We start from the raw sequence: 20,521 nt of genomic DNA, 5'->3' as shown, positions 1-20,521 counted from the left end.
TTATACCACATATCCTGGCGTCAGGGGTTCAATGAATGATGACAACACATTTGATGAATATCATAAATTGTTGCTGATGATTACCAAACAATGACCTTTAAGGGAAGACTTGGTCCTGAATGCTCCCTTGATGTAATAACACACAGCTCTGAGTGTAAAACACATTATTTCATTAAACTAATTAACAACTGAGAGAGCCAATCTTTCCATAAAGCAAATCTGAAAACCCAACAAGACTTCACAAGACTATTTGACCCAATCTGCACTGAACCGAAACAGAAAACTCAAGACATTTTACACATTGTTGAGAAGTTACTCTGCAATGTTTTTAACCCCTTTTATGGTGTTGCGTGACTCCAGTCACAGTGACCTGCGGATGTCTTAATAAGCAGCTGTGCCAAAGCAGAAAGAGATTATTATATAAGTTTTGAACAGCAGCCACAGGACACGTTTTATCCCAGGATGCAGTGGGGCACAAGCACCTTACCCTACATTATTCTCCCTTATCTGATAGAGACACTGTAGACTTTCTGTCTTTTCTGGATGTAGTTCTGTTGTTTTCTGAACTATTCTGTTTGTACTGTTGCTGTTGTTTTTGTGAAATGCTGTCTTACCTACTTAAATAAATACATGTAGACTTTTATTTGATTTAATATCACCTTAATAATGATACAAACCACAAGATCACTCTAATATAATAGTAGTAATGCAGTATAATGCGTGCCTCTACCCTTCCACACCCAACTGACACCTAAATTAATCTTTATGAGGTTTTAGTTTTTCATAAAATCTATTGTGAGAGCAAATTATTTTCTGTGTAATCACACATTTAAAAGTAAAACTTCTCAATGGGTTGCTTATTAACAATTCTTAATGCACATTTACCCCCCAGGTTGGATAAAAATCCAAGAAATGTCAAAGTCATAAATGGTTAAAATATTAGTTGAACTGAAAAAATACATGAATATTGTAGTTAAAGTCTGGTATTTAACAGTCATGTCCGAGAAATACGTTATGAGTTCCCATTCTGCCCATATATAAAAGCAAATTGGTACATGGTTAATAAATTTTATTAAATGAACAAGTAGATTTTTTAAAGGAATTTGCTTTTGTGTATTGGAGCATAATATAAACATTGAAAAAGAAAATGTAATTAAAAATAAAAGCAAGTATTGCAAAAATCAATAAACATAAATAGAAGATAAATAGAATAGAATAAAAGAAAATAACAATAAAAATATGAATAAAATCAAAAAAACAAATGTACATTATATCTGAATTAAAATGTGCAGTTTTTAGATCAGTGGTAGTTGTGTGCAAAGTTTGACTGTGCTAAAGGGGGGGATAAGAGTCATTAGAGTCAGTGGGGGGTGCCGGGACTTGTTGATGAGGCCAGTTGCAGATGGGAAGAAACTGTTTTTTGTGGCATAAGGTTTTTCGCAGCCACCTTTGCGTGAATTGGTGCACATTGCCCCTACATGTGTGCGTGTGAGTCCAAATTTCCACCACACACAAATCCATACTCATCCTGTTCTGACTGGAAGGGATAATTCCAATGTTGACACCCATGTCCATACTGTGCCTTCAAGATGGTATATGAGAGGGACAGATAAGTCACACACACACACCGTTAGTGCTCGTGATTTCTCATAGCCAGCAGCACTGAGAATCTCCCAGCTTCTACCGAGGAAGCCTTGTCTGACATTTTGGATCTGTAGACTGGATTTGAAACTTGATACAGGAGGGAGACTCAACAGCTACATTTTCCAGTCTAGTTAAGTTTACAAGAAGCCAACATGAAGTTGCCGAAACTCCCAAACCCAGGACTGGATAACCGGATCCCCTCTCATGCGGACCTGGAAAGGATGGAGAAGGAGGAGGCAGGGGACAGGCCCAAATGGGACAACAAAACCCAGTATCTGCTCACCTGTGTGGGCTTCTGCGTGGGACTTGGCAACGTCTGGAGGTTCCCATACCTGTGTCAAAGCCATGGAGGAGGTAAGCTATTGTTATCTGCAGCTAAAATGTGAAATGAATGCACCTATAGTGGAATCTGAAAAGTATTTGCAAAAAAAGTAGAAAGAAGTGTCTTTAAATAAATAAAAAAAAAATTACATTATATTATGAATGAATGAATGAAAGACTTTATTTCGAACATATAATAAATAAAAACAGATACAAAATAATAACAAACAAAACAAGAGTTATAGTGTCCGAAAAGGAGTAGGTAGAAGAAAAACTTATATTACCCTACCCCTTTCTCACTTCTCCTCTATTAACTCATATATCATAGAATGATAATATAATATAATATAAAAACTATCCCAGATTTATTTACATCCTAAGTTGAATATATGAACAGCATCCCAAGTTTATTTACAACCCACAAATACATCCGGAGTTAAAAAGTATATAACCAACCTTTAACACAACTCTTCTTCAACCATATACCTCCCAAAAATATCTTTCTTGTATAGCTTTTTAAATTGATTTATATTTGTGCTACCCTTCAACCCATCACCTAACCCATTCCACAAATCCACCCCACAGACTGAAATACACATACTCTTCTTTTTTGTACGAACACAATGCTTTTTAAAATTAAATTTTCCTCTAAAATTATAACCCCCCTCCCTGTCACAAAACATTTTTTGAATATTGCCCGGAAGTGAATTATGTCTTGCTTTAAACATAATTATTGCGGTTTTAAATTTGACCAAATCCATAAATTTCAATGCATGTGACTTCAAAAACAGTGTGTTCGTGTGTTCCCTATATCCCACATTATTTACTATTGTATATATATTATATATATATATATATTTATAATGACTTTGTGTAAAAATGAAAATAATAATAATAAATAAATAAAATGAAATACAATGATTGTGATACTTTTACATTTTGTCTGGTGAATACACAAATTATAAATTATACTGTATTGGTTTATATGTTTTAAGTGTTAATTGGCTAGTCCTAAAATTAAATTAAATGGTCTTTGGTCTTTGGTTAGGTGTAGGTATTTTTTGTTAAAGAGACGGGATTCTGGTGTGAGCTGAAATTATAAAACCCAAAGAAATACTTATTGAGCAAACCAATATTCAAAGTGGCACTATAAAACCATAATGCATCATAATGAGCTTAATGTCTGCACTTAAAGTGATTAAGGTTAAATATTAACTCGTAGAGGTGAAGGAAAGATGTGCAAAGCTATAATATCCACTTTACAGCGATAACCACTGATGTGTCATTTTCATGCCTGGAAGTTTTAAGACACCAATGTGGCTGGAGTGAAGAAATAATGACTACTGGAAAATGGACTTTATGAATTGTAAAAGAAGTGTTTTATAATATTCCTTGAACTTTACCCCCACAAAGTGAGGGGCGCGATAATGATTACATGTAAACATAAGCATGGCCTTGTGCTGAGGTGAGAGGTGCTCTGATATCACTATCATTTATCAGACAAACAAGCATATCTCAAGTCAGCAAACACTCACAATTTATCAACCGGAGCAGCAAATATACCAGTACAGTACATACAGGAATAATATTCTGTTACTGTTATTACCAATTTTGTTCATAATTTAGTCGAACATGTGAAGGAACTGGCCTTCTGCCTCCGAGAGGCCAAGGCCCAGTTACGTGTTGGTTGATCTTGTATGACAAAGAGATTTTCCAAACAGATGGGTTAAATCATAATAATACAATTTATTCCGAATAATTAAATGTTGCACAAGTAAAAGTAAAAGTGTTTACAGATATATCTGGATCCAACATACATGTCCCTGACGACATACAATGCATGGGTCAGTTCGTGAAGTCTGAACCCCGAGCTCTCCCTGATCCAGTCTTTTATGGTTTACACAATATCAATAGTCATGAGGTGTGACGCGTGATGCCTCTGCTGCATTCCTCCTTCCTCGTTATCACCTTCTGGCTCCGTCCTCATGACCTTGGAACATAAAACATCATCTGCCACACTCCCCTCTTTTCTCACCCTTGACTCTATTCATAAAACATCCAATAGTGAGGCCTTTGTATGCATTTTTAGAGTATAATAAATCCAACAGATATTTTAGAGTATAATAAATCCAACAGACCCTCTTTTGAACTTAACTAAGTTCACCTACAGATAATGTTACATACAGATATATTTATTATACGCATAGATAATGTTACGTACAGATGTTTTAATTATAAGCATCATCATGTTACGTACAGATGTTTTAATTATAAGCATCTTCACACAACCTCTTCAGGATCAACATCTTCACTATCCCCCACCATTTCCAGGAGACCCTGTCTCTCCGCTTGGAACATGGCCATCTGATAAGGAGGAGGTGCATCCGGATGCTTTCGTTGCACAGCTGAAATGATCACACGCTCAGTGAGGTGGCGAATGCATGGAATACAACAACAACCACATAGTACTAAGCATCCACACACAGCAAGGATTGAGGAGAATAGAGATACCACCATGGACTTCCATTTCCCAAAAGTACGGTCTAACCAGTCGTTAATGGGGCTGTTGATACCTGAGTCATCGTGCATGGATTCAGACAGCGTCCGGAGCCCCTCTAGCGCCTTAGTTACAGTCCCGTCCGGCGCTGTATTGTTAGGGATGAAAATACAACATGAGTCTTGGAACATTGAGCATACACCGCCTTTCTCTGCCAGCAGCATATCTAATGCCATTCTATTTTGGATCACCATCAGTGACGTAGGAGCCATTTGTTCAGCTAGTCCGGCAATTGCATCACGGGTTAGATTAGTCAAACGGAGAACATTATAGTGGATGTAGTTAATGCGGTCAACATTTTTGTTAGGAGTGATAGGGATCAGAGCACTTATTATAGGTATGTTTTCAAAACCTGCAGCTATTTGGTCAGCTAGTTTATATTCATTAGGGGAGCTACCTCACTACATCATTCTTTATAATCTTGGTTTAGCCTTCCCCCCCTTGTAGCCCACACCTTCCACCCTGCTTCTGAGTGAAAGCATTGTCTATTGTTAAAGAGTTACTTGTGATTAGCCAGTTTTAGCAGAGTGCAGAGGCGAGGATGATAAGTAATGTATCTAAACTAGTACAGTCTGTGCTTTCCCAGGTTATTCAGATTTATCTGAGTACACAAACTCTACACAAGGGTCATGGTATTTTCTCTCACATTCCCTAAAACATTTAAAATACATGACAAATCACATGAAGAAAGTTTGTACAGAAGAACGAGGACAAGAGAGGTAAACACAAATGCTACAGCAAACGCTACTAGCAGTTTGTCGTACTGCATGATGCTTCTAGTTTGTTTTCCTGCGCGCAACTGAAAAACTTTTATCTGGGTGATCCTATTTTATACTGGTTTGGGAAAGGAAGTGAAATTTCTCTCTGGTGGATTCTCCCCACCCCTGGTTTCTCTTTTTTATCTATTTTTATCTATTTTTGTCTATTTTTGTCTATTTTAGCATTTATTCTAAGCAACAATTTTTAATACAATGTGATATATAATGTTTTTCAAAAACCACCTAGATGAGTCCACCTAAACAACCATGTTAGCCTGATTTAACTGTAAATACAGGCAAGACCTTGTAACCTTCTTTCCCTTATGTGTATCTCATCACAGTCACAGTTTATACAGTATATGAAAAATAAAAAATTATACGTGACCCTCTTTTCACGTAGCCTGGGCTCCTTGTGGGGCTGCCTCCTCTGCTTCAGGTCCTGTCCTGCTGCTGGAGCACTGTGTTAGGTGCCACCAGTTGAGTCCTTTTCCTGCAAGCTGCACAGCTGTTGCAGTTCTGGCCAGAACCTTGTGTGGACCTGTCCAACGTGGCTCCGACCACTTCCTCTTTAACACCTTCAACCAAAGGTGTTCCGGGGGTCCGGGGTCAGGTCCTGGAACGTCCTCTGTGACAGGGGTGACAGGTTTGTCACCTGTATAGGAGAGAGCTGACACAAGAGCATTAACCTTCAAATAGTATGGTCTGTAACCGAGGTCAGGAAGGGGAGTGGGGTTTTGGGACGGCCCTGGGAAAGGTCGGCCACACGTAAGTTGAAATGGTGTGAGTCCTGTTGACCGATTGACCGAGGCTCTGATGCCTATCAGTGCAATGGGCAGGGCTTCAGTCCAAGGGAGCTTAGTTGTGCGAACGATTTTTAGCAGCTTTAGCTTGATGGTCTGATTAGCCCGTTCAACCTTTCCCTGCGATTGTGGGCGGTACACAGTGCCAAATTTGTGTTTTAGTCCCAGAGCCTTTTCAACAGATTGCAGGTCTTTATTTTTGAAATGTGAACCATTATCTGACCTGATCAATTTAGGAAACCCATGTTTCGGAATGTACTCATTCACCAGACATTTAATGACTGATTTTGCATCCTCTTTTCCCGTAGGGTAGGCCTCAACCCAACGTGAAAATGCGTCCACAATTACTAGAAGGAATCTTTTCCCCCCAGCCCTTACTCCCATATCTGTGAAATCAATAAAGATTTCCTGTCCCAGGGCAGTGGGAGAAGGATGTTTTCCTGCCCTAGGAGTGATGGTAGGTCTGATGTTACATGTACTACATATGTCACACTTAGTCAAGAAGTCAGTTATAGTAGCATGTTTCCGGGGAATCCACCAGTGGCGGAGATCTCGTAACATCTGTTTGTGGCTTTTATGGTCAAGTCCATGAGTCTGAGTCAATATTGAGGACATCCAACAGGGGGGCATAACTATTTGATCTCCGTTATACCATATACCATCAAACTGTTCTATAGCTCCCTTATCTTCCCAGATGGTTCGTTCTGCTGCTGTGGCAGATTTCTGAGCTTGTATGATGGAGAAATCAGTTATCTCAGAACCGAGATCTGTTGTGGTCATGACCATCATAGTAGGTAAATACCCTGCTGCCTTTTTAGCGGCTGCATCCGCTGCTTCGTTTCCTATACTTTCTAAATCAGTGCCCTGACTGTGTCCTTTCACTTTGATCACAGCTACCCTCTGTGGTAACTGGATTGCTTCTAACAACTCTTTCATCAACTCCTCATGAGCCATAGGTTTATTCTGACTAGTCTTAAAACCCGCTTGCACCCAGCCAGACATATCTCTGTGAATTGCATTGCACACATACGCAGAGTCTGTGAAAATATTCACTGCCTTCCCTTCCGCTAACCGCAGAGCACAAACTACAGCCGTAAGTTCTGCTGCCTGAGCAGATTGTTTCCCATCAAGAGGTAACACATTATATGTCAGCCTTTGGCCTTCATATGTAAATGAGAAAATGTCCTGTAAATGATCTGCTAAGGGCAGGCAAAAGAAGGCGTTAGCCAAATCTATACATGTGAAAGATGTATGGGCTGGGGTGAGCATCGAGAGAGCAGAGTGGGGGTTCGGTACTGGTGTAACAGGAGTCAAAACCAGGTCATTGATGGCTCTTAAATCATGAGCCATTCTGTATGAGCCGGAGGGTTTGATTACTGGCAAAATGGGAGTGTTCCACTGAGAGTAAGATTTTCTTAATACTCCCGCCTTTATCAGTCCTTCAATCGTAGGAGAGATACCCTGGGCTGCTTCCACTTTATGCTTATACTGAGGTCTCCAGATAGGGCAGTAAGTCTTCATCTCGAAAGTTACCGGTTCCATGCTGCACCTGCCAACATCAAAGGGGCCGGTAGACCACAGTGAGGAAGGGAGAGCTGCCAACATGGAAGTGGCTCCTTCACCATCTAACATCTCCCTACCGTGGTGGCGTGTTAGTAACTCATGTTTGCAAAGACCTGACACTGCATTGTAAAAAGAGAGTCTATATATGTTAGAGGATGGTGAGATTGAAACCCCCAAAAGGGAAGTGGGAACCCAGTCTGTCAGAGCGACTGCTGCTTTAACCATGGGGCCTAAGTCTTTAGCCTGATGTTTTGGAGCTATGGCTAGGGACACATGGGGAACAGCTTCTTCTGACATGCGATACCATTGTTCTTGTGCTGGGGTTAGTTTTACTGCGGCTGCTACTCCTGCTGGTGCTATATAAACATCTCTTACCCCTATCCCCCAGGTTGTATCTAACAGGTTCTGTTGGAACTCATCTTGATACGTAAGATCATTATTTCTGTCATAATTCAGAGTGCAGTGGAGAGGATCGGGAACAGGGAGGTAAGGGTGTAGAGCCCTAATCCATGGTTGCCACATGTTATAGAAGTCAATCAGAGGGTTTCTGTCGGCTAGCAGGGCCCAATATATGTCTGCACAGGGTGGTGGGGCATCAGGTGAGGTATCAGGACTCAACATGCACATGCGATCAGCACTGGAGGGCGAGGAGCACACCATTTCTTCTCCTCCGGGGAAACTCACTATCACAGCTTCTGGTGAACAATGTACAGAAGCCCCCAGTGCTGCCAAAACATCTCTTCCCAGGAGATCACGTGGACAATCAGGTGCATACAAAAAGGGGTGCTCCATCACCTGTCTCCCAAGCCGGACAGGAAGGGGAACAGTAAAAGGCAGTCTTTGTTCAGTGCCGGAAAATCCCAAAACGGAAACATAGTGAGAGGAAAGGGAACACATAGGTTCAGCTAAGGTGGAGTAACGTGCTCCCGTATCCACCATGAACCATCTTCGCTTTCCGTTCACTGTCAACTGGAGACAGGGCTCTGCCAGCCCCCACCCCTCCATCTCCGTCGGGCACCCCTATGGGAACATTCCTGGTGTATATGGACCAGGTGGAGGTCCCTGCGCAGAGTACCCGCTGTATGCCTGCATTGGAGCTAGCTGTTGGTTTGGTGGAGTCTGTATTGGTGGCTGATATGACTGCTGTGAAGGCCATCTCATCTGCTGTTGTTGTTTCTGAGGACAGTCACGTGCCCAGTGATCTGGGTTTCCGCAGATGTTACAACTGCCTCCTCTTGGTTGGGCATACCCCCTCCCCCTGCCTCCTCCTCCTCTCCCTCTGCTTCTATTCCGGCCTTGATAATAAGGGGGCCGCTGATATGAGGGCTGCTGAAAAGGCACATGATACTGGGGTTGATACATAGCCTGTGGCTGGCCCTGCAGTGGATCAGGATTCTGTGGCGGGGCTGGAGCTGGTGCTACATATTGAGCCATCTGGGTATCTTTTTCTTTCCCTCCCTTTTTTTTATCTGTCGCACGGACTCGTGCGTCTGCCAACTGTAATTTAGTCAACTGAGCTACCATCTCTTTTAATGACTCACTTTCCTCTTCCTCCTCCTTGGTTTCTGCATCCTGATGATGACAGAAATGTGTTTCCCATCTTGATGATTTTGCCCCTGCCATATCTGGATTCTCTTCCATCTTTCTCTTGACTCCTTCCGGAGCATGTTTTAACAGAGCTATTCTGAACAGAGACTGCTGTGATTCTTTATCTGGGTTCACCCCCGTAGCCCCCGCCCACTCTGTCTTTGCTCTTTCTATGAACGTGCGTCCACTCTCCCCGTTCTTAATCTTAAACACCAAGCTGTGGAGCTTGCCCGCTGGTATGGGATACTTTTGTCTAATAGCATTACCGAAGGAGGTAGCGTAGGGGTTAAAGTTCCAAAGTACCACCTAACACTTGAAACAATGGTGCCATAACTTCGTTTGTATAATCACTGTCCTGTGGGGTTGGTACCGGACTAGGGGTAGGAGGAGGATAAGGAGGGGGGTTGGGATGTGGGCCAGGTGGGTACTGCTGATGGAGGGACATGTAATGTGGCGGCTGGCTAGTATGTGGGTTTGGTGGTGGGGGTGCGCTAGGACTGGGTGAGGGATTCACTAGTGGTTTTGCTTCAGCGGTTTTTGCGTGGGTGGCTTTCGTCTGGCTGCCTAAGGCTGATAGTGCAGCCATCTGTATCACATTATATTTTACCAATTTACTTGCCAACTCGTCTTCTTTCTTCCTCAATTTCCCCCTTACAAACATATGTCCCTTTTCTTTGTCTTGTCTTGCTTGCAGCAGCTTTCTATGAACCACCTGTATTAATGCTCTCATCACTGGCATCTCACCGTGGCTGGAAAATGCCCTTCCTTCACTGTCATGTTATACCACTCATCTAGGTCTTGAGTCTCTTTATTTCTAGTCTTGGGATCAAATGTACAGATTACATTGGTCTTAACTTTAGCCCATTGCTGTCCAAATGATAAACGGGGAGGCCCACAGCCACCCCGTTCCTCACAGTCTTTGTCAAATTCTCCGTCCATTCTGTCCAGTACTATTTCACACAGGTTTATTCAGTTTATGACAGTAACTAGATTCAGAGTAAATGGGTCGCTATGCCCCTCGCTGTGATCCTACCAACATAAGCTTCTACTGGACACTTTGATGTTCCAGCGATGTTGGCCCAGTATCAACAGTAAGTTTTAATTTTCCTCTGAATACTAGTTATTAATGTACACTCATACAGTTTTTATTACTAAACGGGCAGCTTTCCTCCTCTTAGTCTTTACCAAAAGGGCAGCTTGCTCCCCTAAATTAATTCAGCTTTCCTCCTTTTAGTTCTACTAAAAGGGCAGCTTTAATTCAGCTTTCCTCCTTTTGGATTTACCAAAAGGGCAGCTTTAATTCAGCTTTCCTCCTCTTGGATTTACCAAAAGGGCAGCTTTAATTCAGCTTTCCTCCTCTTGGATTTACCAAAAGGGCAGCTTTAATTCAGCTTTCCTCCTTTTGGATTTACCAAAAGGGCAGCTTTAATTCAGCTTTCCTCCTTTTAGCTTTACTAAAAGGGCAGCTTTAATTCAGCTTTCCTCCTCTTGGATTTACCAAAAGGGCAGCTTTAATTCAGCTTTCCTCCTTTTGGATTTACCAAAAGGGCAGCTTTAATTCAGCTTTCCTCCTTTTGGATTTACCAAAAGGGCAGCTTTAATTCAGCTTTCCTCCTCTTGGATTTACCAAAAGGGCAGCTTTAATTCAGCTTTCCTCCTCTTGGATTTACCAAAAGGGCAGCTTTAATTGAGAAAGTCTTTACTCCTGCAACATTTATCACTACAAAGGAGATTCAGCACAACAAGAGAGATAATTTAGAGTAAGCCAATATGCAGAGTTCGATAAAACAGGTTCTGCTCACCTTTAAGATTTCAGGGATCCCTTTCTCTCTCTCGCCGGTCTGTCCGTCCTTTGGACACGCTTCTCAATGCCGAAGATCACGTCGGGGTCACCAATTGAAGGAACTGGCCTTCTGCCTCCGAGAGGCCAAGGCCCAGTTACGTGTTGGTTGATCTTGTATGACAAAGAGATTTTCCAAACAGATGGGTTAAATCATAATAATACAATTTATTCCGAATAATTAAATGTTGCACAAGTAAAAGTAAAAGTGTTTACAGATATATCTGGATCCAACATACATGTCCCTGACGACATACAATGCATGGGTCAGTTCGTGAAGTCTGAACCCCGAGCTCTCCCTGATCCAGTCTTTTATGGTTTACACAATATCAATAGTCATGAGGTGTGACGCGTGATGCCTCTGCTGCATTCCTCCTTCCTCGTTATCACCTTCTGGCTCCGTCCTCATGACCTTGGAACATAAAACATCATCTGCCACACTCCCCTCTTTTCTCACCCTTGACTCTATTCATAAAACATCCAATAGTGAGGCCTTTGTATGCATTTTTAGAGTATAATAAATCCAACAGATATTTTAGAGTATAATAAATCCAACACATGGAACTTTAAGAGTGTGACAAACCGATTAACATCATCAAACATGAAAAAAAAAGACATGAAAGTTTATGCTCACCCTACTATACTCATTTGAGTTTCCTCCATGGTTCCTTCCCAAAAAATTGTCACTTCCTGAAAGTGGTCTCAATGGAATTGTAGTCTTTTCTGGAGGGCGAGAAACTACAAACTAACGGGGTAGAAAATTACTTCAGGGACACAGTAAATGATTAAAATGTTAAAAATAAATAAATAAATAACTATATCTTTATATCTAATCAGAGAGAGCTTAACATGGCCTTTAAATTAATTAAATAATATTTTGGAGAATTTTATAATTTTATGGATTATAGTTCTTGGAGTTGATTACTTTGCACCGGGGACATGGTAAAAATGAAAACATGTACCAGAAAAAGCTCAATAAAATATAAAAAAAAGTATTTGTGCATTATTCTTTGTTTATGTTATATAAAGGACCTTAAGCCATTTGTTATAAATATTTGAAATATAAACATAAATGTTGCCGAATGACCCGTCCATTAATCTCCTCTTATCTATTATTCAGATTTATTTGGAATATATAGATAAAGCAACAGGTCGTTAGCATGAGTAGCATTACCCACCATGGCCGTGCAGGCAAATAGGCTACCACCCACAGAAACTCAAAGCTCACCCACCAGTGGTAAAATAAGCTAAAACAACAAAGATTATTTTAAATAGTACATAATAGTTAAGCTTGCAAAGCAGTTTTCTAGATTTTTAAAAGCCAACATTTTGAAGATGCAAACAGAACACATAGACATACCGTAAATGAGATAGTACAGGCTAAAGATGATAAGATACAGAAGTTGTGGTACATTGGGCCAGCTGAGGTAAAAGATTCTTTATAATGTCTAACTTGCTGTGAACTTTCAAGATAATGCTGAGATCAGCTGAAAACCTTGTGGAAATCCGATTTCCCAACAATCTCTGTGCCTCTGATGTCAAGGTTGAGCGTGAGCTGCCGTTCAGAAGAGACTGAATATTAATCTCAAGTAGTTAACATTTAGCTCGTATTACTACTGAGAGCTTCAGAGGCACACGTAACAATCTGTAGTTGGATTTAATATCCCCCTGTAGGCCACAATGTGTCAAAATGACACAATAATTCAAAGCGATTATTCACAAGGATCATAATTTGATGTGTGACTCAACTTTTTTCCTATCAGCTCTTGTGGATGTCTTCTATCTGGAAAAAGTCCTGATTATTAGTCCGGATTACTGCCCCACTAGATAGCAGAGTGAACTTTAAGCCCTGATAATGAAGACAATAAAAGCTCAATCCCTTCTTGTCTGTATGTGTAGTTGTGTCTGCCAATAGTTTCACAAGATGTTGAAGTTTTGACAGATTAATAACTGTATAAAATGAATTGGAAGGACAATTATGCAGATAGTGACTGATAAAAAAGTGCTTATTTTATGCTGAAATTATCTACTGTTTTTATGTGTTGATGAGATATTGTAAAGAATATCTAATGTTTGCGCATGGTTACAGTAAACAAAGTGTATCTATATGCTCTAACACCCACACCTCTTTTATATCTCCAGTTATCTAAATGTTGGTATGTCCCCAGGTGCTTTTATGATCCCTTTTCTTATCCTGCTCGTCCTGGAGGGGATCCCGTTGCTGTACCTGGAGTTTGCCATCGGCCAACGCCTCAGAAAGGGCAGTGTAGGGTGTTGGGCTTCTATTAATCCCTACTTGACTGGAGTTGGTGAGTGTGCATGCATGAGTGATTTTTAGTCGAATATTAAAATGTCTTGCCTTGCTTTTTGGTTGGATGCACTTGTCTTAACCAGCTCTTGTCATTACGGTTATGGGTAGAAATCCTCATGTACGCTTTGCACTACTATTCTGTTACAGGTATTGCGTCCATGACTGTCTCATTCTTAGTGGGCATGTACTACAACACCATCATCGCCTGGGTGATGTGGTACTTCTTCAACTCTTTCCAGAGCCCGCTGCCGTGGAGCCAGTGTCCTCTCAATGACAATCTCACAGGCATGTCACTATTTAAAAAAAAAATGTCTTCACCTTAAAAGGTATAGTTCAGGTGTTTTGAAGTGGGTTTGTATGAGGTACTTATCCATAGTCAGTGTATTACTTTCAGTAGATGACGGTTGGCACGACCCCAGTTTGGAGAAACAGGCAGGAGTACCGACACCGGAGCAAAGCAATACAGTGCTGTGGACGGGGACGGCAGAAAAACGTATTGTCGCCACCAAAAAAAATGTTATATCCGTTTAAGTGTACGCTATATTTAGAATATTTTCACCACTTTATCTTGCTGTCAGACAGCCCTTCCTTCTCCTTTCTGACGGAGAACTGAACTGAAAGTTGACAAAACCAGTATAGATACGCTTCACTTTCAGTTCAGTTTGCCGTCTGTAAATATTCTAAATATAGCTTACACTTAAACGGATATAATTTTTTTCAGGTGACTCTAAAATATGTTTTTCTGCCGTCCCTGTCCACAGCAATGTATTGCTTTGCTCTGGTGTCGGTACTCCTGTTTGTTTTTCTATGCTGGGGGCACGCCGACTGTCATCTACTGTAAGTAATACACCTACTATGGATAAGTACCTCATACAAACCCCACTTCAAAACACCCTAACTATCCCTTTAAGTCTAACATTTTACGATCCATTCAAACAATTTGATTTCCCCCTATTCTGTAGATCTAGTGTCAGAGTGCAAACGCAGCTCTCCAGTGGACTACTTCTGGTACAGAGAGACATTGAACACCTCAGAGACTATAGAAGACGCTGGAAGTCTGCATTGGTGGATGGTGCTGTGTTTGATTGCTGCTTGGAGTGTACTCTATATTTGTTGCATTAGAGGGATAGAGACCACAGGCAAGGTAAGGCATATCAATATGTTATAGAACTTTTTCACAGCCGATATTCTGGCTTGTCAAAGCAGTAAAATAGTGGGTGTAACTACTGTAAATGATGGCTCAGCTCCATTAAGTGTTCCAATAACCCGATAAACCAGCATGCACAACACCGAGGCCCTGGGTAAAAGGTCTATTCCAGATCAATTCTATACCATGATTACGAGCACGTAGTGATTTGAGAATTCTCACTGTGACGATATCTCATACTACGTGAACCGGTGGTAAATGGCAACAAAATCCACAATCACTAAAACTGAATCAATTCAGCTGGTCTAAAAGGGCTTTTGCTTTTTTTTGGTTTGTATGTGCTTTCACTTGTTAACAAACTGCTCTAAATAGGTGACAAAACAAAAATTAGGTTGGCTAGATTGAAATGGTCTGAATAAGGTTAGCAGTGGCGGTGACCACCTTGGCATGATAATGTGTATACTGTAAACACTCCAATGTTACAATGTTTGATTGGGTTCTCTCCAAGAGTCTGTGCATCACGTATGGCACTAGAGGACATGTTTAGCCTAGCTTAGCATACAGGCAGGAGGAAATCAGCTCGCTTGGCTCTGTCCAAAGTGAAAAAAAGGCCATATAGCCTCCTGTAGGTGGCAGGTTTTGGTATGGATCTCTGTACAGGCACAACCTGGCAACAGCTGTTTTTCCCTTGCTTCCTATAAGATAGTCTAAAGGTTAAGTAGTAAAGTAAAGAAGTTAAGTTTAAAGACGTCGTGACTCCAGCATTGTACTTAACAAACAGACATTTGATTGATTAATCCGCTCATTTCACTCTCGGAAAGAAAGAAAATAAGTGTATTTCCCAAACTGTTTCAAACCCCAGCTTTTAAATTGGGGGAGGCTACTTACAAACTGCAATAATGCAAAATCTTACCAAGCATATTTGTCTAATTACTAGTAAAAATATCTCATAACACCTAATATAAGACACAGTCACCTAACAAGTAACATTTCAGTGAGATATAGGGATGTTTTAAGACAATGCATCTTGAATATCTTAAGTAAATACTAGTGAAATATAGCTCAAAATGAGTTTCCCAGCTAATTTCAAGATCTTTTTTTTTTTTTTTTTTAATCTTGAAAGTCCTAAATATCACATCTTATTTCCAGAAAGATAATTTTCACTTGTTTTAGACTTTAGACTTTTTTTGTCAAGTAAGCGCTAAATTTGAGCAATATCATGTTTTGTTTCTTACAGAAACCATACCAGTCTTTCAAAGATAATATCATGTTATTTTAAAATGATACAAATTGATCCTTTCTCTCAGGCTGTATACATCACCTCCACTCTGCCATACGTGGTCCTCACCATCTTCCTCATCAGAGGACTGACTCTGAAAGGATCTGTGGATGGAATCAAGTTCCTCTTCACACCAGATGTTAGTATAGAAATCACTTAATTACTTTCTCCCTGCTATTAGCATGGAAGACGTAACACTACTGATGATATTATTATTGGTTTCCAGCTAGATGAGCTGGTGAACCCGGCAACGTGGTTGGATGCAGGAGCCCAGGTGTTTTACTCCTTCTCCCTGGCCTTCGGAGGTCTCATCTCATTCTCCAGCTACAACCCTATTCAGTAAGTACATGTAACTACATGGCATCTAATCTTATCAGCTGAGATAAACAGAATAAAGTAGCATGATATTATATTCTATTTAATGCAAAAAAAAAACATTGCAAACATGTATGATAAAACTATATATTTCTATACTTTTTTTTCTAGCAACAATTGTGAGCAAGATGCTGTCATCATCGCCATTATTAATGGCTGTACTTCTGTCTACGCTGCCACCGTCATCTACTCAATCATTGGCTTCCGAGCAACAGAGCAGTTTGATGCCTGCGTTAATGGGTATGTGCATGGAACATTATGTCAATTTATTTGAGTTTATCAAGGCAAAAGTCACTCATGTTCCCAAATTTCTTCTTTCAGAAACATCATGATGCTGCTGAATGCATTTGATCTCACTGAGGGGGCCGTCACAGAGAGCAACTATGACGAAATTCTGCAAAAGCTCAACAGCACGATCTCAGGGTCACAGGTCATTCAGGGGCTGGACCTCAGCACCTGCAACCTAAGGACTTTTCTCAGTGATGTAGGATTATTTTTGGAGGCATTTTTTTATTCAGTAAACAAGCCCCCTGAGTGTTGCGGCTGATTTTGCACTTGTTTTCCAGGGAGTGGAGGGAACGGGTCTGGCTTTTATCGTGTTCACAGAAGCCATCACAAAGATGCCTGTTTCACCCATCTGGTCCGTCCTCTTCTTCATCATGCTCTTCTGTCTCGGGCTTTCCACCATGTTTGGAAGTGTGGAGGGAGTCGTGGTTCCCCTGCAGGATCTAAAGATCTTTCCTGAGAAGTGGCCTAAAGAGGCGCTCACAGGTAAATGATCTCAGTACAGTACAGTACTCACATTTCTACATTGGACTAAGGGGTGTCAATAAGTTATTTTGTGTTGTTTTTCTTTGGATTTTAGGAATTGTGTGCCTCTCATCCTTCTTGATTGCGCTCATCTTTGCTCTGGGGTCCGGTAATTACTGGTTAGCACTCTTTGACAGCTTCGCAGGCTCCATCCCTCTGCTCATTATCGCCTTCTGTGAGATGGTTGGTGTTGCCTACCTGTATGGAATGGATAGGTAAGTGGTTAAGACAACTCAAACAGATGGTTGCTAAGCATATTTTACCATAATGAGTAGCTGAAATGTAGTTACAGGTTTTTGGTGATAAAAATGTATTTATTTTAAAGATATGCATTTGAAATTATTAACAAAACAATTGCATAATTTAAAACAAAACCTTAATTAAAAAAATAATAATAATAATAAAATTAATTAATGAAATAATACAAAGAAAAATATGGATAGAATTTCTATTATTAATAACAATATTAATAATAATTTTAATAATAATAAATACCCCCCACAATAAAAAAAATATGTTTTTTTATCAAAATGATCAAAATTTTAAAGATATGCATCAGAAATTATTAACAAAACAATTACAGAATTTTAAACAAAAACTGAATAAAAAAACTAAAACAATTTGAAAATAATAAATAAATATAATAATAATACATTAATAAAATACAAAATATAATACTGATACAATCATTGATATTATTATAATTAATAATAATTGTAATAATTAGAAATACTCCCCCCCCCCAAAAAAAAATAAAAATAAATGAAATGTAGTTACATTGTTTTTTTTGTGTTTAAAATGATATGCATCTGAATGTTTTTACAAAACAATTACATAATTCTAAACAAAACATTAATTTGAAAAATTTAATTAATAACAAATAATAATTTAAAAATATAAGAATGCTAATAAAATTATTGATATCATTGTTTTCATTAATAACAATATCAATACTATTTTTTAATAATAATAAAATATATATAAAATTAAGTTACATTGTTGTATGTATGTTCCAACTTGATTATACCTCTCTTAAATCAAGTTATACAAACAAATATTGCAACATAACAACAGAGTCCTGAGTCAGATCTACTTTCTTTGACAGGTTTAACGAAGATATTGAGTTCATGATTGGACACAAACCCAACATCTTCTGGCAGGCCACATGGAGAGTGATCAGCCCTTTGATCGTCTTGGTCATCTTTGTGTTTTACTTTGTCACCAAAGTCAATGCCAATCTGACATACATCACCTGGAATCCAAGCTCGGTATGTTTCACAACTGTTGTTACCTACATTCCTCCAAATTATCATATTTGTTTTTTAGACAATGTATAATTTCATAATTCTTTAACTGTTTTCTTGTCATGTCTACAGGAAAACTTCCCGGTGTTGGAGCCATTATCTTATCCCGGCTGGGTCTACGTCATTATCTTCCTCCTGGCTGGACTTCCCAGTCTTTTGATCCCAGGATATGCTTTGTGCAAATTAATCCAAAGATGCTGCTGCAAGAAAACCATCAATGAACTTGAGCTCAACATTGTATCTGCCAACGTCAACATATATGACACTAGACTAGACTGACAAGAACATTACACTGCTGCTTGACAGATGTGAAGTCATATTAAAATAAGACACATGCCATACTGTTTTAGGGCATCAGGGATTTTTTTCAAAACAAGAGGCCGGTGCAATAAGGATTATTTATTTCATACAGGGTTTACTTTGTTGAAATTTGGTTTATTGAAGTGATTTAATTTTGTGATTTATATACTGTATTTTCTGTGTGCTGAGATATTTTTATTGTGTCGATAATGTGTTGATAAGTATATAGAGTCAATGTAGATGTTCAGGAGGATTATTATAATTGTATCTTTTGTGAAAAGCTGAATAAAAGGTTTGAAATATTCCACACTGACATTGAATTCATTTAATTGTCCTCTGAGTTAAATATGATAAACACAGGAAAGTTATGAGCTGCCTCATCATAAAGGAGATCTTTCTGGATGTTTAGGATGCCATTTAAACGGACCTAATGAGAGCATTTGAGTCATTTTCCAACTACAGAAGATTTGACTTTTCCATTATTTTGATGAAAACAGTTTAAATGTATGCCATAGATTTATACATTGCATAATGATGTGTTTTCAAGCCCTCACCATAATGTTCACATCACATGTGCAAAATACAATTTTTGTGACAATCACATTTGTGTGCATTTTGTGAAAATGTGTTCAAATGACAATTTATCAATTTATTTATGGTGATTTTGAGGATTAAATTAATATTTTATTATTGGTATTCAAACATATAAAGGTTTCTGTGCAGGGATTTTTATGGTGTCTGAAGGAGCCCAATACACTGCAACTTGAGAACTCAACATAGATAGATAGATAGATAGATAGATAGATAGATAGATAGATAGATAGTAACTTTATTAATCCCGAGGGAAATTCAAGTTTCCAGCATCACAGTTCCATAGTGCAAAAACATGTTAGTAAAAAGGCAGTAAAAAAGTTAGTAGTGCAGATAAGCAAATGAAGAAAAGATCTTCAGTACTTTGACAAGACAAGAAAGTAAATCAAAAGCAAATTAAGTGTTCAAACCTTCTGTGTGGAGTTTGGATGTTCCTTGCTGGTGTGTTTTTCTCCGGGTGCTGCTTTCTTTGGTTAATAATTGCATTAGAGAGGAACAATGGAACACTGATAAGGTTTATATGCACTCTGAATTGCTTAACAATTAAGCTGCAGGAAAAAATGTTGTGATATAAATACAAACAGAAAAAACCCTCTACTCTGTAACATTTTGACAACTACTAAAATAATTAACAAAAGCATGGCTCTGCATTATAATCACAAATCGGACAGAGTGTGTACTGCACACACCTGTAGTACAGACTGATATGAGATGCTTATCGATGCAATAAAACAATCAGATTTCTCAAGGACTGGAAAAGGTGAGGCCTGATAGATATAAGATAAGCTATGATGGGAAAATGTATGTCATTCTTTATTTCTGTCAAGCAATGTGAGATTAAAAGAAAGTACATTTTGCAGTATATGTTGGATATGGTTGTTAACCATCAAGAAAACCTTGTGGTCTTAAGCGCAGTGATATATTAGGGTAAACAGCCAATGCAATGCTCCATTTCCCTCACAAGCTCATAAATAAAAAACTCATCTTCCGGGGAAACGTGTTGGTGGCTGCACCTCATGTGATGTATTAACCATTATCATGAAGGTTTCCGCATAACCTTGCTGACATTACACAATACAACACAGACTGTAATGAGCTACTGATAACTTCAGTTCAGGTGTCATAGGTTGCGGTTAATACCTCAGTGCTCCTTTGCAGGACATACAGTAGGGTTAAAGCGCTCAGAGAGAGACAGTCCACGGAGAATCAGTAACAGTTTCCTTAGAGGACATTGTATGAGAACGGACGCAGCCCCTCGAAGGCTCGCAGGAAAGTAGAAACAACTTGATACCGGAGGGAGACTCAACAGCTACATTTTCCAGTCTAGTTAAGTT

The 20,521-nt window shown here is 39.4% G+C and overlaps 1 protein-coding gene across 1 annotated transcript; it reads left to right on the top strand.

Moving 5' to 3' along the window:
• The first annotated feature begins 1,796 nt into the window (after positions 1 to 1,796).
• Positions 1,797 to 19,024, top strand: LOC119502741 (sodium-dependent neutral amino acid transporter B(0)AT1-like). The gene is made up of 12 exons (XM_037793915.1): positions 1,797 to 1,998; positions 13,239 to 13,379; positions 13,529 to 13,666; positions 14,344 to 14,525; positions 15,836 to 15,950; positions 16,038 to 16,146; positions 16,294 to 16,422; positions 16,504 to 16,666; positions 16,749 to 16,953; positions 17,048 to 17,207; positions 18,098 to 18,260; positions 18,369 to 19,024. The coding sequence occupies exons 1-12, from the start codon at positions 1,797 to 1,799 to the stop codon at positions 18,573 to 18,575; spliced, it is 1,914 nt and encodes a 637-aa protein (XP_037649843.1). The 3' UTR covers positions 18,576 to 19,024.
• The last annotated feature ends 1,497 nt before the right edge of the window (positions 19,025 to 20,521 follow it).

Source organism: Sebastes umbrosus, chromosome 15 (genome assembly GCF_015220745.1).
Source record: "Sebastes umbrosus isolate fSebUmb1 chromosome 15, fSebUmb1.pri, whole genome shotgun sequence".
Classification (NCBI taxonomy): domain Eukaryota; kingdom Metazoa; phylum Chordata; class Actinopteri; order Perciformes; family Sebastidae; genus Sebastes; species Sebastes umbrosus.
This window is presented reverse-complemented; position numbering and strand designations above follow the sequence as displayed.